The sequence below is a fragment of the Phocoena sinus genome, chromosome 11, assembly GCF_008692025.1.
Source record: "Phocoena sinus isolate mPhoSin1 chromosome 11, mPhoSin1.pri, whole genome shotgun sequence".
NCBI lineage: Eukaryota > Metazoa > Chordata > Mammalia > Artiodactyla > Phocoenidae > Phocoena > Phocoena sinus.
Genome location: NC_045773.1, coordinates 79,622,533 through 79,646,771, shown reverse-complemented (window position 1 = coordinate 79,646,771; position 24,239 = coordinate 79,622,533). Strand labels below are relative to the sequence as shown.

General features: G+C 39.5%; 1 protein-coding gene across 2 annotated transcripts; it reads right to left on the bottom strand.

The window, feature by feature from the left end:
- Nucleotides 1-1,730: 1,730 nt before the first annotated feature.
- LOC116762321 (DLA class II histocompatibility antigen, DR-1 beta chain-like) lies at nt 1,731-6,787 on the bottom strand. 2 transcript variants are annotated; one of them, XM_032649168.1, is made up of 5 exons: nt 6,533-6,787; nt 3,960-4,241; nt 3,092-3,202; nt 2,601-2,624; nt 1,731-2,286 (listed from the first exon to the last, which is right to left on the bottom strand). In XM_032649168.1, the coding sequence occupies exons 1-5, from the start codon at nt 6,735-6,737 to the stop codon at nt 2,273-2,275; spliced, it is 636 nt and encodes a 211-aa protein (XP_032505059.1). In that variant the 5' UTR covers nt 6,738-6,787; the 3' UTR covers nt 1,731-2,272. The 2 variants fall into 2 exon arrangements, with proteins under 2 accessions (XP_032505059.1, XP_032505060.1); XM_032649169.1 differs by lacking the exon at nt 2,601-2,624 and having other exon boundaries at nt 1,732-2,286.
- Between the last annotated feature and the right edge of the window lie 17,452 nt (nt 6,788-24,239).

Genomic DNA, 24,239 nt, shown 5'->3' with positions numbered 1-24,239 from the left:
AGCCTACCGTTGTAATCCATGGTCCTCCGAATGTGTGGGGAAGTGGGTCTATTGGGAAAACTCTGGAAGAAGTTTGGTTGCTCCTTATAAAACCACACGAGAAGAAACAGTTCTCTTTTCTTGCCTTTAAGATCATTGGTGATGCAACTGGCCTGATGAATTGACCAACTCTGGAGATTCCCTACCTTGGGTCTATCTGTTATGTGAGATAAATAACTTAAAGAAAAGTAAAGCCAACTAGATTGGATTATCTGCTACTAGCAGCAGAAAGCATCTTCATAGATATATGCATACCGTATACTTTACTTCTACCTTATCATTTCCCACCACAGGTCTCAAATAAAATGAGACAACTTATTTTTTCATCCCAGAGAACAAAGTGACAGTGAAGGTCCAATCCTGGGATCAAATGGAACTTATCCCAACTGAATGCACTTTGCAGACATGACTACTGGTTTATCAAACTCCTACAGGATGATAACCTGTTTCACACAAATAATACAGTATAATTAACATATGCAAAAATAAGCTTTTAATTTGCTTGAAAATAAAATAATAGTTATGTCTGACTGTGGAGAATTCAACTATTACTTTGAAATAAACTTCTGAATCTATTAACTACTGTTTAGATTTGATTTACATTTGAAACTGACTCTTCAGATGGCATACAATAGCAGAAGCCACCATCTTCTTAACCAGTTTAATTATCTTTCTCTGAGCCTATCCAACTCACTTACATTATTAAAGTCTTTGGAATTTAGAACTATATACTTATTTACAATTATAGTTCCACAATCTTTTATGCAAGGGTCAAAGAAAGTTTGATTTACTTTTCTAGCTTGTTTCCCATCATATACTTTTTGTCAAGTTTGTTTTAATCATTCCAGTTTGTTTTTAGTTTTTATGTATCTCTTTGTTAAACTTTTGATTTAAATTTTTTATTACATAAAATATTTGAATATCCCTCAAGTTAAAACTATTAAATATATTCCAAAAAGTCTGGCTTTCGTATTTGTCCCCTTCAACCTATTCTCTCATCTGGCCCTAAAGGCAACCATTTTTTTAAAAAAAATCCTGCCATTGTTTATATTTACAAATGTAAGTAAGTGATAGATAGATAGATAGAATGGGTATAGTTATATATTTCTATTCTCTTCCTCTATCTTATATTTTTTTAATGTTGTATACTATACAAATCTCCCATACCTACTAAAAGTGCATTTTGGGGATTATTCCATAACAGGGATTCTCATTTGTCTTCCAACTGCAGGATATTTCATTGTTTGAATGAACATCCCTGTATTCATAAATTTTCCTTTGTTTCTCAGAATTGTCTCTGATTTCTGCTGAGATAAGATCCATACAGGATTTTCCCTTGAAAGACAGTAAGTCTGTATCAGAAACTGGAGGGCCTCAGAAATGCATCTTATTGACATGAGTTGTGGCTCTGTCCTGATGGCCTTCCAAAACCTATTTATGGGGAAGAATGCATCCCAGCCAAAGAGTCAGCATGTCACTGATGTTTATCTGAGTGACAGAAAACGACAAATGTTGAAGCCCACCATTAGTCTAATTAAAGAGGTGATCAAGGTGTGAACTAACCCAGGATTAGACGCTTTCTTTAAAAATCATGGAAAAAGAGAAAAAAAGCATGATTATAAATTTTGTAATTTTTAAATAATAACAGATTTTTATAAAGCGTGCTCATCTTTGAGATTACAAAGATGCAGGAAACCATCATGATAGGGTCAATTAAGGGCTTTCTCCTAGCTCAGGAAAACATGCCTAATGACAAAATGCAGAAAACTCGAGGAAAAAACAGGGAGAGAAACAAGGAAACCTCCAGCTCCACAAGTGACCAAAATTCAGGAATATAAATAATAACCATTAATAGTTTTGCGATGAAATCCGCCCTTTCTCTTTTCTTTCTTCTTGTTTCCTTGAAACTGTATGAAGCAGGTGATTGTCACTCCATATTTATTTGAGAAAAACATTATATAATAATATGGACAGAAGATGAGATCAGGCGCACAGGAGGCAGTAAAGATTGAAAACAGAGGGAACCAGGAAAGAATGAAGATAAGGTGTTGCAAACAATATGAGGAATGTCCAGGTCAAACGCGGGGGCTGAGGAAACCAGCAAGAAGGACGTTTTCTGCAGGGTCACTCAACCAGGAGCAAACCAGATCCTGATAAACACTCTCGTTTTGGAAGAATAAGAACTAAGCAGGAGACCTTTTTAGGCCATGAAGAAGCCGGGACAGAAGGTTCTTCAGCGGAGGAGTCCTGCAGGAGACAGAGGACAGTGTCATTTCCTGTCTTAACTTTACAAGCAGCTTTTTTCCCTCTCTCTGTCTCTCAGACCTTCATGTTAAAGCATTGCAGTAAGAAGGGGGAAAATTCTTAAGTCTCCCTGAGCCAAAGCCACTTTTAGAGTTCAAGCCCTCTGTTTAGTGGAGAGAAGAAGCTTTAATGTAAACTGCTTGATCAGAAGTCAGATCCAAAGTCTTTCTCATTATTTCTGTCTCCTGTCTTGTCACTTCTACCACCTGTTCTAGGAAGACTAAATATGATCCTAAAAGAGAGTCAAAGAGCATTACCTGTTGGCTGAAGTGCAGGGTGTTCTGGAAAAGAGGAGGGGAGCTATATACTTAAAAGATACGGAGGTAAATCTATCCCCAAACACAATGTCCCTGGGCCCAGACAACTCTCCTAAGACTTCTCTAACACCACAACCCACTTCACGTGATGCCAGGGTAGAGAGAACAGACACTGAGAGGAAGAAGCTTCTGTCACACAAATCCAGTGTAATTTCATCACCCCTGTGTCTCTTCCTGCATTTGCCCCAGGATCTCCACCCAAAATCTCCATGCATGTTAACTTTTTCTTATCTCTGCAGGCCATCACCTTTTATGTTTCAACCACAGCTAACCATGGACTGTCAATTTCTGGATTTCCAGGAAATTTGAGGTCAACTAGGTAAAGAAAGATTTTATACAGGGTCATTGATATAGAGAGAACTAACCGGTCAAAGTCATATTTCTTCCCCAAAACATCTGTTGGGAGCCTCAGCTGCCAACAGGTTCCTTACCTTTCTGATTCCTGAAGTAGATGAACAGCCCCATCCCAAGGAAGAGCAGACCCAGAACGAAGCCCCCAGCTCCACTCAGCATCTTGCTCTGAGCACATTCAGACTGTGCCCCTGGGAAAAGAGGCTGGTTTTAGTGATTCTTATCCCAAATCCAACTTCTCTAATTGAGATTCTGAGATTGAGATCTTTGAGAATGGGGAAAGAAGGATGCCCTGGAAGAACTAGAATGACTGGTCATTTCTGGAAAAAAGGTTAAAAATACAGAGTAGCTACAAGGTTAAGACATTGAACCCATTTAAATATCACAGCCCTGACGTAAGGCCATGACTACAACATCTGATGGGTGAGGACCCTGGGGCTGAATGAGGTTAAGGAGCTTGTCTAGGGTGGCAGAGCTAATAAAAGGCAGAACTGAGGTTGGACTCCCCTCATGTCAGGAAGGTCCCTACATTGTAGAGGATGTGCCCCTTCTCAGATCACAGTGAACATCTCAGAGAAACAGTGTCAGAAGTACAAGCCCAGCCTGAGGCAGGAGACTGGTGCCCAGGGCCATGTAGTGACCATGACCTGAGATTTCATGGAGGCTCAAAACAGAGACACCTCTTTTCTGCATGTCAGGCAGAATTGCCTCCCAGGGGGTATAGGTACATGTAGAAGATATCATAGGATATCTGTAAACTATCAGAGGATTTCTATCACAGGATTTTATAAGGTTCCTGTGATATCCTCAATAATAACCTCAGCTGAAGGAGAGGAGAACACAGAGCAAATGAACACATGCTGTGGGGAGAGGAGAAACCTGTCACTCAGGGGTAAGCAAGCCCCTCCTTGGTAGGTGAGGAACTTATGAGGCCAGAAAGCTTCTCACTCCATTCCACTGTGACAGGGCTGGTCTGGCTGGGGTGCTCCACGTGGCAGGTGTAGACCTCTCCACTCTGAGGGACTGTTTCAAGCATCACCATGGTCTGGAAGGTCCAGTCTCCATTACGGATCAGGCCTGTGGAGACCACCCCCGCCTCCTCTTCCTGGCCGTTCCGGAACCACCTGACTTCAATGTGGCCTGGATAGAAACCATTCACAGAGCAGACCAGGAGGTTGTGGTGCTGCAGGGGCTGTGTCTTTGCAGGATACACAGTCACTGTAGGCGCCACTAGGAGAGAAAAAGGTAGAGGGGATAAGTGAGGGACACAGTAAGTCTCGTTGGTTGGCTGCCTTTCTGCATCCACTCTCCAGTCCCAGACTGCAGCCTTGGGCAGGTCTCCCTCAAAGGTGGCCATATGGCCCATCTTTAGGAGTTAGTACCATGATCCTGAATTTAACCCTTACCGCATGGACCCGTTAGATTTTAGAGATGCTGAGGACACTTGTGTGTCTTTTTTTCCCATTGCATGAAGCAGTTTATTGTTGATGTGTTTACAATTCTTTGCAAGGCATTTAATTAAAAGTGTCATTTCTGAATCCATGTTGCCTGGGTTCAAATCCAGGCTCTGTCTCTTACAGATTCATCCCAGGAGAATTCTTCCATTCCTCTGTGTCTCATCTTTCTCACCTATAAAAAGGAATAATAAAAAAAAAATAATAATAATAAAAAAAAAAAAAAAAAAAGGAATAATAATTCTAATTCACCTCCTAGGGGTATGTGAGGATTAATGCACCTGAAGTATGTAAAACCATAACTGGAATTTAGCCTTCAATATATCAGAGCTATTTATTACCCTTGTTTAATTTGAAAGAAAATATGATTCAAAGCAGTGTGGTTAAATTAGGGAACAGCAGGGGGTGCAGTGTGTGGAGACAGAGGATGAAATCCTGGGAAAGCTGTCTCCAGGCACTCACACCTTAGAACACCTCAGAAAAGGTTCTACCCTAGGAAGAAGGAAAGACACAAGTGAATCTCTAACTCTGAGTCGAATTCCAAAAAAAACCCATGAGTCCTGAAGGAGAAGGAAAGAAGGAAGAAAAGTCATTAATTAAAAAAAATTTTCTTATAATTAAACTCTGCTAATCAATCCCTCTCCTTTGCAAAACAAGTGAATTTACTACTGGAATTGTTATCAGTTTGCAATTGTCTCTCTTTTTAAGCTGACACATAAGTTCAGGCAAGGGTCTGGGACTCATTAAATATGTGTGCTTAGCGCCTGAGACAATCTCTGACAATATCAGCCTTAATAAACACAATTTTTTTAAATGATGGAGAAACTTGGTGAAAAACATTTTTACAATACTCTAAAATGGTAAGTTTAAAATTGATGGTAAATCTTTCCTAACAATTTTGCAGTGTATTTTATTAAGTAAAAATGTTTAAATTTCTATCATGGAAAATAATAAACTGAATCAAAATATAAACCACAAACTGGATAGAAAGCTGAATCAAATATCAACAGTGTTAATTTTGCTGCATAGAGAATCTACATCACTGAGAAAAACACCAGGACCCCAGAAATAATAGAGAATAAATAATAGAGCAGTAACAAGGGGCTAATAAATATGTGAGAGATATTCAAGAACTTTAGGAATCAAAGAAATATAAATTTAAAATAAAAAATATAACTTTTAAACTGAGTACTTGGCACTATATATCTTTGAAACAAGATCTGATAAAGGAGATTGTGAGGTGAATTGTTACACTTATAAAAAGAAATATTATGTAACTACTCGAATACTATTAGCGTTATAAAAATAGTAACATTAGTGTGTTAACACAATTATAATTCAAAAGCTGATTACACAGTCATTTCAACTATGTAAAAATATATAGGGTAAGAAAAAAAAAAAGGCGAAAAATTTAGACCTAGAAGAAGTCTCAGGAAGGTCAGAGGAGCCGCAGAGGCTCCCGTGCCTGCACCTGTCAAAAAGTAGTCTGACACCTTTTTCTCAGTGAAGTGCTCCTACACACAGACAGACGCGGCACACTTATTTCCGGGGTGTCAGGAGTAAGAGGGTGTGTGCCCAGAGCACGCTGTGACTCTTCTCCTCGCAGGCTCCCAATCCTTTCACTTTCCTCACCTCTCCTCCCCCAAACCTTCCCCCAACCATAGACACCTTGAAGTCCCTCCCGCATCTCTAACCGCTCACCCCAGTCGGGGTTTCCTCCCCTCCCTTACCCTCCCCCTCCCCTCCCCCACAGGCACCACCAAGGACGCCCGGAGCCTCCCTCCTGCACCCCTCCCACCACACCTCCCCTCCTTCCCGGGCCTCCCCACACCACACACGCTCTCTCCCCTCTCACAGTCACTGACAAAATCACACACGGTCTCCAGACAACAGGCTCTCACAGGAACCCGCCTAACTTGTACTTGCTCACAGCCCTACACACTCCCCGCCTCCCCAACGCAGTCTCCTCTGTCTCTGTCTCTGTGTCTCTCTGTCTCTGTCCTTGTTTCAAACACACACTCACACGCACTGCGTCCCCGCCCGCTGGCCGCCCAGCCCCGCGCTCATCTCGCCGCTGCACCGTGAAGCACTCCACAGCCCCGTAGTTGTGTCTGCAGTAGGTGTCCGCCTTGGCCTGTTTCTGCTCCAGGAGGTCCTTCTGGCTGTTCCAGTACTCGGCGGTCCGCCGGCCCAGCTCGGTCACCGTCCGGTACTCGCCCACGTCGCTGTCGAAGCGCACGTACTCCTCCCGGTTATAGATGTGTCTGGTCATGTACCGCACCCGCTCCGTGCCGTTGGTGAAGTAACAGTAGCTCTTAAACTGGAGCAGGAAATTCTCTGCGGGAGACACCGCCGCTCAGTCAGGCCTCCGCCCCAAGCGGCAGCCGACATTACATTTGTTGAAAATCTTGGTCCCACTGAAATTTATATTTTTTAAGAATCCAGACCCACTGAAGAGCTGTTTTTCCAGGAAAATTAATTTGTTCAGGACCAAGGTTTATTTATTTCTTTGCTTGCCAACCAATTGCAAAGTCATAGTTTATCCTTCACATCATCTTTTTTCTTAATTTCTCTGCCTCTGGTCCACTACTTATCTATAGTAGTAAATTACAGCCACAGACATCTTATTCCTGTTCATGCCTCAACGATTTCATTTTCTAACTTTGTCTCCTAGTTCCAACAATACAAGTAGGCATCAAATTACCACCCTTGGCCAGATGTAGAACTTGTTTCTGTAGTCAAGTCTCCTCAGAAGGGGAGAAACTAAGAAGAAGATGATATTCTCATATAGACAGTTTACAAAATAATGAGCAGGTCCCCAGACTTTAAGTAGAGACCATCACCTAGAAATGATGGCAGAAAGAAGGGTACTCTGGGTCAGACCAGGTCTATTTTACTATTTAGAAATTCTCAAGTATCTTATCGACACATAACAACAGCGTTACAAAATTAAAATGTGTGAAGTTACTGCTCACTGTAGCTTGTATGGTTAGCACTGTTTGTCCAGTTCTTGTCCCCAACTTAAGGTTGCCAGATTTAGCAAATAAAAATACAGGATTCCCAGTGAAATTTCTATTTTGATAAATTACTGTTGTTTATCGGAACTTCAGATTTAACTGAGCATCCTGTATTTAATTTGGCAACCTTAGCCCAACTTGCTAATGTAGCCTCAGAAGGAGGAGGATATTTAGTACTTCTTTGTATTCTTTAACACATGCCCATGGCACGCTGCAGAAAGTGTGAACACATATGGACTTTTCAACTAATAAATGCAGAATGAATGTAAATGTCTCTTTTTTTGTAAATGTCTCTTTTTTAATGTAAATGTCTCTTTTTTGTCAATAACAACAAAAGAGACATTTACATCTTATTTTTTATTTTATTATTTTATTTATTTAACTTTTTATTTTATATAAGAGTATAGCCTATTAACAATTTGTGATAGTTTCAGGTGCACAGCAAAGAGACTCAGCCATACATATGCAGGTATCCATTCTCCCCCAGACTCCCCTCCCATCCGGGCTGCCACATAACATTGAGCAGTTCCCTGTGCTATACAGTAGGTATGTCTCTTTTGTATTGGATCTAGCAGACCTTGCAGCACCCCTCCACACACACACACACACACACACACACACACACACACACACACACGTCCAAGACACACACTGTGCATATGAACATCAGAAATTTTGTCAGTAATTCAGACACAATCAAGCCACTATCCACTAATGGTGGTTAGAATCCCAAGCTGTAGAATCAGAACTTCTGAATTTGAAGATGAGCTCTTCTACTTACGTCAGTTTTAGGATCCATGAGCCTTTTTTCTTGATCTCCAAAACAGATTTGATGATAGTATATCCCTCACAGTATGTGTATATATATATATATATATATATATATATATATATATATATAATTTTATTTATTTATTTATTTTTGCGGTACGCCGTCCTCTCACTGTTGTGGCCTCTCCCGTTGCGGAGCACAGGCTCCGGACGCGCAGGCTCAGCAGCCATGGCTCACGGGCCAAGCCGCTCTGCGGCATGTGGGATCTTCCCGGACCGGGGCACGAACCCGTGTCCCCTGCATCGGCAGGCGGATTCTCAACCACTACACCACCAGGGAAGCCCCTCACAGTATATTTTTAAGTGTGAAATTAAAGAGTGGCACTTCCTAGTGCTGATCATATAATAAATACTCAATAAATATATTGACATTTTTATTTTTTTAACCCTATGATAGCAAGCTCACAAGATCTTTTTATTCCTTAACTTCCTAAAGCAAGTAATATCTTCATCATCATTTGGCATTGTCTTCAATTAATTTAATCACTAGTTACCATTTTGAGCAAATAAGAGCAGAACATTTTATATATAATAATGTGGTATATATAAATCTAACACAAAAGGGGTATGCTGACTTAGAAGAAAGGGAATTTCTATATACTCAGACTTGATAATATAATCTAAGTTCTAGAACTAACAATGTGGCACTGGGCAAATAACTCAAATTTTTTGAATTTTAGATTCCATAGATATATAAGTTTTTTTAACATCTTTATTGGGGTATAATGGCTTTACAATGGTGTGTTAGTTTCTGCTCTATAACAAAGTGAAACAGTTATACATATACATATATCCCCATATCTCCTCCCTCTTGCGTCTCCCTCCCACCTTCCCTATCCCACCCCTCTAGGTGGTCACAAAGCACAGAGCTGATCTCCCTGTGCTGTACAGCTGCTTCCCACTATCTATTTTACGTTTGGTAGTGTATATATGTCCATGCTACTCTCTCACTTCGTCCCAGCTTACCCTTCCCCCACCCCGTGTCCTCAAATCCATTCTCTATATCTGCGTCTTTATTCCTGTCCTGCCCCTAGGTTCATAAGAAGCATATATACACTACCAAATGTAAAGTAGATAGCTAGTGAGAAGCAGCTGCATAGCACAGGGAGATAAGCTTGGTGCTTTGTGACCACCTAGAAGGGTGGGATAGGGAGGGTGGGAAGGAGAAGCAAGAGGAAGGGGATATGGGGATATATGTATATATATAGCTGATTCACTTTGTTATACAGCAACAACTAACACACCATTGTAAAGCAGTTATACTCCAATAAAGATGTTTAAAAAAAAGATTAGCAATAAATCTTTTTCAGTAAAGTCTGGGCCCTTTTGAAATGACTGCATCTGTGTTAGACCCTGAGGCAAAGGAATCTGTGCATAAGCCCTTTTAAGGGTGTCTTCTCAGTTTGCCAGTGTCCCACAGGTCTTGTTGGTTCTCAAAGCCAGACGTTTTGGAGGGTTGTCTCTCAGGTACAGGTACTAAAAGTTGGATGCCTTGTCGAGGTACAAACACTTTGCTTCTCAGAAAGAAACTCTAGGCCTGTGGGTTCCCTCCCTATTACGGTTGCTGTGTCAGGGTTGGGGTTTATGGTGAGACCTTGTCTCAGCCTCTCCTACCCACCTCCATGTGGCCCTTTTCTTGTCTGCAATGTGAAGTAGCTGCTCAGCTACTTCAGGTCTTTTTCAGAGGAAACTGTTTCATATAGAGCAGTGGATTCAGTGTGTTCACGGGAGGTGAGTTCAGGGTCTTCCTACATGGGCATCTTGGACTGCCTCAACATTTTTTTTTTTAATGAAAGGTCCCAAGAGAACTGGAAATATTTTTGTGAATATTAGGGCAGATAAAAGAAGGTAAGTGTAGAAAAGGGAGATAGAGAAGAAACATTTTTTAAATGCAAATGTTTGGGAGAAGGAATAGGACCTGGGGAAAAAGCTGAGCATCGTGTTCTGTGACCAAGTGCACAGATGGTTCACAGGAAGTAGCACATGTGAGCCATAGAAGGACAATAAGATATGGAGAGTGAACCAAGATGGTGCCATGGGCCAGGATTACCAAAGTCTAGTCAAGAAAAGAAGAAATACCTCAGCAGCAGCATTAAATAAGGATAGTGAATAATGGGAAAATAATGGGAAAACACTGGGGCAAGGCTATTGATTCCCACAGGATATTCTAGGAAAGCTCCTGACCAGAGGCCCAAAATAAGCACATGGCTCACACTAGCCCCTTTGCACTTCATGGACTCCAGCATTTGGTACAGAAGAATGAGGAGATGAGAGATCAATCTCAAGAGGGTCTGAAATAGGTAATTCTATAAAATATCAGAATACAGTTTTCATGAGACTTTTTGTGGATATATTGAGGACTGGGAGAAAGTAGAATAAAGGACATTCAGAAGACCCAAAGAGCAAGCATCCAGAAAATCTTTTGTGATTAATAATAAATTATGAAATAAGGAGCACAGAGAATCATCTGGGACATGATCCTGGGACTGGTTAACCCTTGGTCACTAATCAGTTCATCCTCTCATTTTCTAGGAAGAAATAGTTATCTGTGTCTATGTAGGAGAACTTGTTGGAGCCACATGCTAGGGATAAAAAGATATATATGATTTAGATCGTACTTTTAAGAAAACTAGAACCCACAATAAAGACAGAAATATTAAAGTAAAACAATGTTACAAGACCTACAGTAGAAACATCTATAAAAAAACAATCAAAATCCAAATTTATAAAACAAAATAATTAAAACCAAGTAAAAACATAATTTACAATAACAAGGAAGCATTGGTAGAGACGTGAGCTCTGGAGGAAGTGAGACTTAGAACATAGAGGAAGGGGTTATGTTTCAGGTTGTTTAGAGACATGTGGGGAATAGGAACCACAGTGAAATCATATGTGTAGGAGGGAGGGAGTGGTCAGGAGGCAGTAGGTGGTGAAGAGTCCTTTTTGACAGAATTGTAATCCTACCTAAATAATGTTGGGCAATATGAGAGAGTGGATATGCAGAGTTAAACTATGCTAGATAAGTCATTGTAAAAATGGTAAAATTACATCTTTTAGAAAGATGGGAATGAGATTAGAAAAAAATATTAACTAGGAAAACTTTCAGCAACCCAAGGTTAGTTACGAGGTGTTGGGCAAAGAGTGTGACAACAAAGTGTGATGACAGTAGGAATAAACAATATAGGACTCCTAGACATGTATAATATAAAAAAACTTATATTTGATGAATAAGGGAGGAACATGAGATCTTTTAGAAGTATCTTTTCTTTCCTTTTGGAGATAGAAAAATCATCCCTTTTATCAGCCTGTGAGTTGGTTCTTTCCTTCTGAATGAGACATTTTGGAGAAAGAAAGAGAAAGAGAAAGATTTGCTGGAAAAACCACATCCTTCCTCAGATAACTGTTTGGGGGTTTTTTCCCCTATAACCAATAGGGATAAAGAATGAGGCAGCATCACTTATCTCCAGCGGATACATCTGACCAGAAGGTCTTATTTAAAGTCTTGGGTAGAAATCAGGAAAGGACAGAATGACTAAGTTAGATGTTGATAATAAAAGCCAAAAATATCCTTTAGTGGAATGAATTAGGACATGATTAAGTGGTTAGCGAGGAAAGAGTATTTGCAGAGTAAAGCAAAGTGTGGAGTGAGGATTGGAGGAGATAGGCATTTTGATAGAGACATGATGCCTGACTTTTCATACCTATGTAGGAAGTCCCTGGCTATGATTAAAAAGCACAAATAAAAAGCTGTGATGCTGGTATCTCCCTGCTGTTCCTGACCTAGAAGCGATGGGGACTGTGAATGAGATCTACTATCCCAACGCTGGTTGCACAGACAAATGAAGGGAAAATCAAAGAATGAATTATCATTTATTTTCTACAAGGCACTGATTATGTACTTCCAGACGCTCTAGTTCATTTAGTTCTCATCATAGCTTTGAAATGGCCGTGTTGTATCACACTGTATTTTCAATTAACTGCAGCATCCCCAACACATGGCAAAATGCTGATCACTTAGTGATACTCAGTAATATTGACTACAAGGGTCTAGTCAGGAAATTAAACATTTTACATTCTTAATACTTTGTAGTGAAGTAGAACACACATATAGAAAAACACAGAAAGCATAAATGTACAACTTAATTTTTATAGTGCCAATATTCATGGAACCACTGCTCAGATCAAGAAATAGAACACTGGGGACACTGGGCCAACACCCTGTAAGTGCATAATGTACCGCTTTCCATCTACACTCCTCTCTCTCTCCCAGGATAATTCATTATCCAGATGTCTATGCCAATCACTTCCTTGATTTTCCATGTACTTTCCCAGCCTGACATCTATTTCTAAACGTGCTTTGTAGCATTATATAAATTGAATTATTACAGTATGTTCTCTTTTGTGCCTCTTTTGTGACCTAATTGTTTTCAGTTGAGCAGCTAGGAAAGGATGGTCTTGTCAATAAATGCTGCTGAATCAGTTGGATACCCTTATTTTTAAAAACAGAATGAAAATTGACACCTATCTCACACCATACACAAAACTAATTCCAGTTGAATTGTATATCTATATATAAAAACGCAATGCAATAAAATCTTTAGAAGATAATGTTAGGTGATAACTTTATGACCTCGAAGTATAAAAAGATTTTAAAAATAGGATACAAATTTCACTAGTCATAAAGAAAAAGATTACCTGGCAGTCACAAGTATAACATTTAAATAAGGATAGTAAGAATGTATTGGGTACAACTAGTGAGTATCATGGGATGTACTAGGAAAACTCCTGATGAGGACCTTCAACAAGCATATCATGCTGATTCTAGAAGCCTCTCACTAGCTGGGCTCCAGTTTCTATGGTTAGGAAAAAGAGGAATAAGAACGACAGAGGAACACACTCTCGAATACTTTGGAAATCACTGGAAGGAAAGGGGCAGTTAAATCTGGGAAACAAGGTGACATTTAGGAAGGTGATGAACCAAAGTGTGAAAATGCAAAGAGGGGAAGGAGAGTGGCATGGCAGAGATTACCCCTAAAATCATCACTTCCAAAGTCAAAAAACTCTTCCTTAATATTCATCTTAATTTCTCCTTGACTCAATGATATAAATTAAACAGCAAATGTAACCCTGCTCACCTATGAACGTCAAGCATCATGCTAAGTGCTATGTGGACATAGAAGCATGGAGCACAACTGGTGCAATTCAAAGTGCAAACACTTACTGGATACCTCTTGTATTCAAAATAGTGCTAGTGGCTAGCGATACCAAGATAAAGATAGGATTAACCATCTCCACCGGGAAAGAAAGAAAGACACGTAGGATAATAGCTCTGTGAGTCAGAGACTTTTATCTTCTTTGTGCACCATTCTTTCTCAGTTCCTGGAGAAACACCTGGTTCAGCTGGAGGTAATCATAAATAGTTGTTGAAATAATAAACAATACATTAAGAATAAATACAGTGAAGGGGAGGGGCAACATAGGGGTATGGGATCTAGAGGTACAAACTATTAGGTGTAAAATAAGCTGCGAGAATATACAACCCTAGGAATATAGTCGATATTTTATAATAACTATAAAGGAAGTACGACCTTTAAAACTTGTGACTCACTCTATTGTACACATGTAACATATTGTACAGCAGCTATACTTCAATTAAAAAGAAAAAAAGACAGACAATTACAATGAAAATACAAATGGGTATTATTTTAAAGTAATCAAGTTTAAACATAGTAGAAAAAGGGTATACTCATATAGGTTGGAGTATTTAGAAGAAACTTGAAAATGTAGTTCGTTTGCAGAAGTGAGACTTGAATCAAAGAAGGAGGAAGATATGATTCAGAAGAACAGCAGTGGAAAAGGAACAATCATGAATCATATGAGCAAAAACGGTACTGGCTTAGGGCTGGAAGTACTGGGGGAAGGAGGAATGAAGAAATTTTAGGAGAAGCCCTGATTGCCAGGAGTGAATGTCCACATTGAAGAGCAGTGTGGAATAAGAGCAGATAGGCAGAGAGGATCTGTTGTATAAAAGGCCTTAGAGGCTGAGCAGAGCAGTTACTTCTTTAGTAAAGTGATGAACTGAGATATACAAATGCAAAGCAGCAAGATCAACTGTTGGTAACCCAGGTGTCATATAGGCATAAGAAGAGCTTCAATTCTAGGGAGGTGAGAGTGAGACTGGGGGGCTGGTATCACTGAATGTCTTGTGTCTTCACAAACCTGTGAGGGTACTACTATTGGATGAGTAGGGAAAGGAAATGCAGAGCTTTTTAGAACCATCTCTTTTCTAGACTCACAGACATAGAAAACAAACATATGGTTACCAAAGGGGAAATGGGGGGAAGGGGAGGGATAAACTGGAGTCTGGGATTTACATATACACACTACTATATAAAAAATAGATAAACAACAAAGAGCTACTGTATAGCACAGGGAATTATACTCAATATTTTGTAATAACCTGTAAGGGAAAAGAATCTGAAATATATATATATATTTATTTATATATATATATGTCATATATATAAACTAACATGACATTGTAAATCAACTATACTTCAGTTTAAAAAAAAAAAGAACTGCCTCTTTTCTTTTTTCAGGAGTAATATCAAAAGACCCAGTCCTTCAATCTCAGGCTGCTTCTCTAGCCTGGGTCCTAGGCTCTTTCTTCTAGGATGAAGCAGGTCAATTTGCTGAACAAAGATACTTTATGGAAATTCTCATTTCTATCACTTTCCTTCCTATACAACCAATAAGTGAAGTAACATCATTTGTCTCCACCAAATAATGCTACTGTAATGGTCCTAGTATTAGTCTGGTTTCAAGATCTTGTGAGAAAGTGGAGTCAGGACAAGTTATGAGCTATGTGGTGAGAGGAAGGTCTAATACCTAGAGTTTGTGAGAAGAAACAGGATATGGCTATGTGGATTGCCAAGAACTCTCCCCTTTTGGTTTTCAAGCATGATTTAGATGGGTCTAGAGTGCTATAATCAGGATATTTATTCCTTTTCAGGCATCTTTGGAAAGCCCCTGGACAGGATTAAATGGAAAGGAAATTGCTATGATGCTAATATCTCATTGCTGGTAAAAATTTAATCTCTGTGGTGGAGACAGGACTGAAAGAAGAGAGAGGTATTAAGGGCCATCTCTCCACCTGCTGGTTATCATGAGAAAGTGCAGGGACAATGACGGAAAAAGAAATCAATAGTTCTGGGTCCTGATTAAGCAGTTTTCAATTATCTCATTTAATCTTTGTAACAACCCTACAAATAACATTTCATACTATTTTTAGAAGTGAGAGTAGGAGTACAGGAATTATATTCTGAATTCAAAAAAGAAAAGAATATTCTCTCTGAAGACTATAAATTTAGTAAAAATGTATTAGTGCTGAAGATTGTGTGAAGCATTCTTCAAGGTGCTGGCATTGCCAGGATGAATGGGAGTTGTAGATCTTGCTCCTAGGAGTTCAGAGCCTACATAGTCTTGTTATAATACACTACAACAAGAGCTTCAATAGATTTGTTTATAACGTATAGCTAGAGCATAAATTGGTGGAGCCATATGTTGTCAAAAGTGGGGAAAATGGATAAAATGTTTTACAAATCTATAAGAACCTTAAAAACTAAAGATTGGAGTTCTCCATTTATGTGAGGTAGTAAGAGTCATGAAAAGAGGAAAGGGGGTATGTTTCAGGTTAATTGATTACAGAGCAGAAGAGGCAAATAAAATATAATGGAAGGATATGCAGGGACAATAAAGGATGAAAGATGCAGGCAGGGAGAAGAGTCCTGGTGGATGTGAGAGAAAAGTCTTCCTTAAGGAATAGAAGGGAAAATACAAAGTGAAGCTACCCCCAACGAAGCAAAATTGTATAGCTGCAAATAGAAGCGGAAATGAACCAAGCCATTTTGGTAATCCCGATGCAGTTACAAGGTTAAGAAGGGACAGTTAGAATGGAAGGAAGGTTTGAATTTACTGAGCACTAATGTTCTCATAATTGCACTAGGAAATATCATTTGATAAAGAGGGAAAGATGAGTCCTTTTAGAAGGAATGCATCTTCTCTCTTTTCAAAGGCAGCACCTACAGGCTCAGCCCTCAAACCCAGAATCTGCCTCATCTGTTATTTCAGGTCCAGGTTAATTCCTTTTTAGGAAGGCATTTCAGCTTTTCATACTGAAGCATTGTAAGAAAGAAAGCGTTCCTGGAAATCCCCATCCCTTTAACCTTTCTCTTCAACCAATAGGGATAGAAAATGAAGCAGCATCACTTGTCTCCAAGCAGATGTATCTTTTAAGAAGGTCTGCTCTGATCCCAGGTCTTGGGGAGAAGATGAAGAGGCAGGATAACGAATATGTGGTGAGAGGAGTGGCTGACAACCTAGTTTCATGGAAAAGAATGATATTCCATGTTAGAGAACCAAAAAAACCACACATTTTGTAGTTGTGAAGCAGAGTGGAGGGTATCTAAGTATTTGGTGTTGGATGGAAAAAGGAGAGGGAACCTGATATTTTTCATGCATCTGTGGGAAGTCCCTGCTCAAGTTTTAAAAAGAAGGAAATGGCTATGACACTGAACTCTCCTTGATACTGATGCATGAGTACCTGTTGTGGACGAGATGGAAATTGTGAAAAAGTCCATGAACCCACCTGCTGATTGTCATAGGACAATTCAAGGGAAAGTCATATTACCACGTGCTGATGGTTTTGCTCTAGAGAAGCAGCACTTCCAGATGTACTATCTCTCTATTTATCATCATGACAGTCTTGAATTTTTCTTAACTGCTGAATTTTCAGCACCCAGAGTAGTTCTTAGCATTGAATAACCAGCTAGGCAATTAATTAATAAATGAATAGGAGACTAAGATTTAGTGAGTTTAAGAAACATAAGTTCATAATTATTAGGATCCAAACTTAGTTTTGCCTAAGTCCAAAACCCAGGAAATCAAATATTAGTTTTTCTGAGGTCAGAAGAGTATCTGGAGTAAGAGTTGAGTGAACCTTCATTCTACGAATTTCACGCACCTCAACTTAACATTTCCTCTTCTAACATTCTTCCAACACAAAGCAACTTTCACTTGATCAGAGTTACCCTGGAGCTCAGTGAGTGAATATACAGTGGGGTGGAAAAAGCAGTGTTCACTGTCATAAGGTCAGAATTCTGGGACCTGATCTGTAGGCTAGTCCAATGACTTACTCTTTTGAGCTTCTCATTCTTCATCATTGAAATTAAGGAATTGAATTACATGATTGCCCATGTTAACACTGAACTGATTCCTCAAACATGATAAATGTTAATAAACATTTAATTTTTATTCCACTGTCACTGATCATTTCAATTAACTGAAAAAATTACAAAAAGGCACTCTCATGAGCAGTAGATGTTGTGACAAAAGGCAATTGGGAGGCAATTCATGGATCTAATGAAGACACATCCTAGGCTATAGGCTGGCTAGTTTGCAGGTAAAAACCAGGGAATAAGAGAGCTGAGGGGTGCCCTCCTGGCGTCAGAACAAATATCAAACACTGACCTCAGAAACTATCCCATGGAAAGAGTCACAACTTTATTGGATTAGTTTATAGAGGAATTTATGCTCCAGGGCACTGTTGAAATCGATGGCTGTTGGAGCACCTAAATATATAAAACAATTATTAGCAGATCTGAAGGGAGAAACAGAAAGTAATGTAATAAGAGTAGGTGACTCTCAAGTCCATTACTCCACTTTCAACAATAAATAGATCATCCATGTAGAAAATCAATACGAAAAAATGGACTTGAGTGACAATTTAGACCAAATGAACCTTGAGTGACAACTTAGGCCAAATGAACCTTACGGACATATATAGAACATTCCATCCAACAGCAGCAGAATACACGTACGTTCTTCTCAAGCACAAACAGAACATTCTCCAGGATAGATCGTATGTTAGGTCACAAAACAAGTCTTAACAAATTAAAGAAGATTGAACTCATATCAAGTATCTACTCTAACCAAAATGGTATGAAACTTAAGTAAAAATAAGAGAGTAAGATTGGTGCAGGGACAGACATGGAGGCAAACGAACACAAACAAAGGGCCCAGAACCAACCCATCCATCTACTGGAGTTGGCATTGGAATTCATTTAGGAAATGGTATAGTTTTTGTTTTTTTTGTTTTGTTTTTTTTTTGCGGTACGCGGGCCTCTCACTGTTGTGGCCTCTCCCATTGCGGAGCACAGGCTCCGGACGCACAGGCTCCGGACGCGCAGACTCAGCGGCCATGGCTCACAGGCCCAGCCGCTCCGCAGCATGTGGGATCTTCCCAGACCGGGGCACGAACCCGTGTCCCCTGCATCGGCAGGTGGACTCTCAACCACTGCGCCACCAGGGAAGCCCAATGGTATAGTTTTTAATAAATCATCCTGTGAGGTTGGTTATCCAGAGGGAAAACTCAGCATTGGATCCAGACCACATAACACATAACAAAAATTAATTCCATGAAGAATAAGTACTTAAATGTGAACAAGAAAAATTTTTAACTTCTAGTGAAAAATTTAGAAGTTTACTTTTATGAGCTTAGGTAAGGAATCATTTCTTAACAGGAATATAATAGCAAAAAAAGTAAAATATAGATAAATTGATTTTATTACATGTTTCTTAAAATTATATCAACCCTAAGGCACTTTTAAAAATACATAACAGGGTTTCCCTGGTGGCACACAGGTTGAGAGTCCGCCTGCCGATGCAGGGGACACGGGTTCGTGCCCCGGTCCGGGAAGATCCCACATGCCGCGGAGCGGCTGGGCCCGCGAGCCATGGCCACTGAGCCTGTGCGTCCGGAGCCTGTGCTCTGCAACGGGAGAGGCCATAACAGTGAGAGGCCCGCGTACCGCAAAAAAAATAAATAAATAAAATAAAAATACATAACAAATTGGGAGAAATCATTTTAATGCATATAACTTATATAGGAAATTGAGATAGTAAAAACTAAAATCTAACCCCTATAAACTTATTTCTATCTAGACATATTTTTATATATTTATAAAAATAATGAGGAACTTATTGTCACTGGAAGGGCTAGAGCTAGATTATGAAAAGGAAACAGACTAGACCAATACACATGTGAAGATTCCCAGCCTTATTAGTAATCAGTAAAATGCATTTTAAAAGCACCAAGAGGCACCATTTAATACTCAACAGATGGAAAAAATGAAAAAGTCTGAAAATACCAACTACTGACAAGAAAGTCAATTAGTTAGATTAATTATACACTGATAGTGGAGGTGTAAATTCATACAACTAGTTAAATCTAGTAAAGCTATAAATATGCATACAATACACAGCAATTCTACCCTTACATATGCTCTAAGGAACTTTACACGTGTGGACCAGGAGACATGCACAAGGATGTTCAGGGAGGCAGGGATCATAATAGCAGACAAAGAAGAATAGAAGTAACCAGAATTCTGTTATGGGAAATGTTCTTAGAAACATTCTCAGAATCTCCAGGGATCCACAGGGGTTTGATATGAAGAAGTCCTTCAGATCAAAATGCTCAGAGTGGGGGAAGACATCAGTGCCTTTCACCTAATTACTTGACGCAGTGCAGCTGGTTTCCCATGACCAACCCCACAAAGCCAGTCACATCCTTCATTTTCCCCAAGGGACATAGTAAGGACTCCCATATTAAGGAGATCTCAATAACTGAGGTACCTAGCAGGAAGATTTATCACTTCCAGTTTGTACTTTAACCTCCAGACGCATCAGCTCATATAAAGGTTGGTAAGTAAACAAAGGAAGAGAGAGATGCTTCCTTTCAGTGTCCAAGGGTCAGAAAGGATTCCTAGTCTTAAATTAAAATTTAGACATAGAAAATCTACTGGAAGAAAGAGATTTCAAAATTTACAAGCTTAGTTGATAATGCCTCAGCAAAAGTAAGAAAGATACAACAAACTTCAAGAGAGAAAACCCTAGAGAGCTAAAATTGAGCATTTCGTGGTACCAATCTTGCTACAAACTGCTTACTACTGTGTAGATCTTTATTCAGCACTAGAAAAGAACAGGTATATGAATAGACAGTGAGACAAATTATCTGTCACTGGTAAATCTGCATAGCAATGCGTAATAATTCTATTCTTACACTCGAGTTACCACTACACATTGCTCGTGAGTCAGCAAGAGTAGCTATTTGGCTTAAAGTAACAGCCATCCCATTTAGCAAATCCTATAATGCAAAGCAAATTAGGGCTGCTTTACTAGATTTACCATTGGGTGGGGTGAAGGGAGAGAGGGCGCTGGCTAATTTAGTCCAGGCCCGGAAGTGTTCACTGTTCCAGAAAATATACCCGTGCCCTTAGTAATGGACCAGCATATGCACAGGGTTTGAGGTCTGGCCTCCAGCAGGGGGCTCTTTCACCGCTTGGGCCACAGAGCTGGCAGTAAGCATGCTTCCAATCTCTGTTCAAATGTGAACTCTAAGATCCAGCGCTCTGGATAATGCAGTCCTCACCATTCAAAACCCCAGTCTCTGTCAAATATGGAAACAGTGGTCTTATTTCTGTCTGACCCAGAGCTGGACACAAGCTCACTGTTATACCAAAAAATTGCGGATCCTTCTTATCGCAATGGGTTTTTTCTCTTTTTGAGAAACTTCTGCGATGTTGTTACTAATATGTTGGGTTCATGTGCTAAGAAGGTGCCCTGTAAAATATTGTCTTAGTGAAAATTTCCTTCACAATTGGGAGGGTTAACCTACAATACATTCCTTTGATAAACTTATGTATAAATAGTTTTTTCTTATGTTCTTCACATCTTGTATGAAGATTGTTGGAGGATTCACCAAAGACTATATTGCCATCTAAAGTTTACATTGAAAAGCTCAGAAAAACTAATAATCTATTTGATGCTTGTAGGAAGAGAGGAGTTGTTGGGAAGCGGTTGTTAGACCAGGGCTGTGGTTAAAGAGGAAGGATGATGACATAAATCTTTGCATAAACCACATTTACATGAAATCGTGATGTATCATAAAATACTTTTCTTTCCAGCCAATAAGAAGAAGGAAGGAAGGCAGCATCATTTGTCTCTGGCAGACTAAAATTCCCAAAAGGCATACTCAGAGTTGTGGTGGAGGGCAGGGATGGGGAAGAAGAAATTCCATTTACATCTCAGTTCAGTGAAATTAGTATATGGAATATTTGAATGTGGAGCATTATATAGAATTTCTGAAGTTATCTGCCCATGCCAGCCCCACTGTGCTTATTCCCTACCTTTCTTCTTCTCTCACAGGCATTCATGGTCCCCCTAGGATTGTGGCCATAAACATGTAAGTCTCCAATCTTAGCTGAGCTCTCAAGCCCACTTTTCAATCCTTTCACATACCTTTGGTCTTTTTTTTTTCCATTGAAGTATAGTTGATTTACGATAACATATTCGTTTTGGGTGTACAACATAGTGATTTGATATTTTTATAGGTGACACCATACTTTATATAAAGTTATTATAAAATATCTTTAGCCATTTCTACTTCTCATTTCCCTCCAAAATGTTCTTTTTTTAATCAATCACCTCATGGAACTTAAATAATTACCACTTCGTACCTCAGAGATAAAGAGGAGAGAAAAAACATGAACACTCCCCAAATCTGATGGGCCTTAAATTCACAGTCCATGATCCCTGTGATACCCAAGCAAGCAGACAGAAGAACACTATTGAGATTCACACTCTTTTTGCTGCAAAAGGAAACTTTCAGAAGAAATGTCCAGTCTGTAGTTAAAATACAGCAACTTTTGCATTGGAACTTCTGGGGTTGGGTGTAGCCTTGACTCTTTGGCCATGTTTAGCAATGGTCTCAGCTCAGGAACATTTCTTTGGTTTTTGATAAAGCTGGAAAGATTTTTTTAGCCTCAACGTGTTTGAGACTATAAGATTTCTAAGTCTAACTGTATAACATTTCAGATTCTTCCGCTGATCATGAAGACTCCAAAGTGTATCATCTCTTTAAATAACTGGAAGATAAGTGATCCTGGATCTCATCAGGATTGTTCATACATGCATGCATGAGTCAAATACTGTGTTGACTATGAGAAACAAAGGGTTACAGAAGACCCCTTTTCCACCCATAGGGAGTCCACAAGAAGAGCTTAGTCAGCTGCAAAAATACAACTTTCCACTTCCTTAGAAGAATTAAGTGGGTGGTTTAACAACTGGTCCAGTGCCTGTGAGGGGAAGTACGGCATCAATGGTCTTCTGTGCCACAGGGTAGTACAAGGGCCCTCCAGCACATCACTCTGGGGTTAGACTGCCTGAATTTGAATCCTGACTCCACCTCTTATCAATGCTGTAGCCTTAGGCAAGGATTCAACTCCTCCATGCTACAATTTCCTAACTGATAAAATGAGGAAGGGAAGTAATAATAATATACCTACCTCATGATATCATAAAGAGTAAGTCAGTTAATATAGTAAAAGCACTTCAAAGAGTGTCTGGCATATAGTAAGCACTCAATGTATTAGGCATTTTAGTTTTATCATTATTATTAATTACCATTATCACCATGGCTGGAGGGTAATCTCGCCATCTGTCTTCATTTTCTCACCAGTCTGGCTAATAAGGATCCAACACGTCTGGGGCAGGATCAAAAGCCAAAAGAAGCCTGGCTTTCTTTATGTTTGGGGAGAAAGGGGAAAAGAGAAGGAATTTGAGAGAAATAGCCATTTCATGCTTTAGATTCTGCCGTTGTTCTAGCCACCTCCAGGAAACTCACCAGCTCCCAGACACCAGGGGAAATAGCTGGGTCCATCCCTTCACCCCGTCCGGATTTCCTTTCCACCACTTACACATCCCAGAATTTGTTGGTTGACTCTAAAACTGCAAGAATCAGGTTCACACCAGTTGGTTGAACTCACAGTTGATTTTATGAGCATGTGCTGTGTAGTAAACAGAGTCTACACCATAAGACCCAACTGGCATATCATGAAACTCACTTGGGACTGAGTGGACATAAAGAAATTAAGTATCCTCAGCATTTCCAGAAGTAGAAACACTTTAAGGTGGTAATATTTACGGTTCTCATTTCTCTACAGGTGTATGGGTGTGAACCCATCCTTGGTTTAAGCTCTTGATCATGACCTAGATAATAGGGTAGTACAGTACGTGTGGTCTCAGCTGACTGCTAAGCCCTTCACTTCTCTGTTCATGTGGAACATTTTTCTAGACAGAGAAGCAGAGCACCCTGGAAGGCACACCCATGGAGTAAGTGCTATCTACATTTCCTCACCCTCAGTCTCCACAGTGCCACTCCCCTCTAGCCAGACTGTGGTGACAAACAAATTTTGCAGAAGTTGGGTTTAAGTGAAACCAAAATGAGACACTGGAAAGCTTCCTCTCAGGCAAATTAGAACCATATGGGAGGCAGCATCCTTTGTCTCTGGCAGACTAAGCCATGAAAAGTAGTTATAGAAAAAGTAGTTGTAGAAAAAGAAAAAAGTATCTATTTAAAAACTGTGAAATACTAAGTCATACATTCAACAAGTAGTCATTAGTGAAAATATTACAAAACTTTTCTGAGACCTCAAAAGATGAATAAGTGAGAGAGAATACGTTGTTCCCAGAAAGGAATATAACACATAGATTTAATGCAGTTTCAGTCAAAATCAACATGTGATATTGTGTTTCCAAAGATCAATATGAACATTACCTATTTATACAAGGCTGCTACTGTATTAAGCAATTTTTAAAAAATAATTAGCTTTCCTCTCTACTATCCTGCTTAATTTTCAAAAGTGTTGTTTCTTTTTTGTATTATTTTGTTCTTATATGGAGATGATTTATTCCATTAGCTCTGATCACCATATTAATAATTATAGTTCCGGTCTAAAGAAATAAACCCTAGAGACAGGTTCAAGGTACCAAAGGGAAAAAAGAAAACATCCAGAGTGGTTTTGCAGTCC

Coding starts and splice junctions, on each gene's coding strand:
- LOC116762321 (XM_032649168.1), bottom strand. CDS start 6,737: ATGACCAGACACATCTATAACCGGGAGGAGTACGTGCGCTTCGACAGC. Junction 4,242..6,532: donor CTTCACGGTGCAGCGGCGAG/ATGAGCGCGGGG, acceptor TTTCTCTCCTAG/TGGCGCCTACAGTGACTGTG. Junction 3,203..3,959: donor CCCTGTCACAGTGGAATGGA/GTGAGAAGCTTT, acceptor CTCTTTTCCCAG/GGGCACAGTCTGAATGTGCT.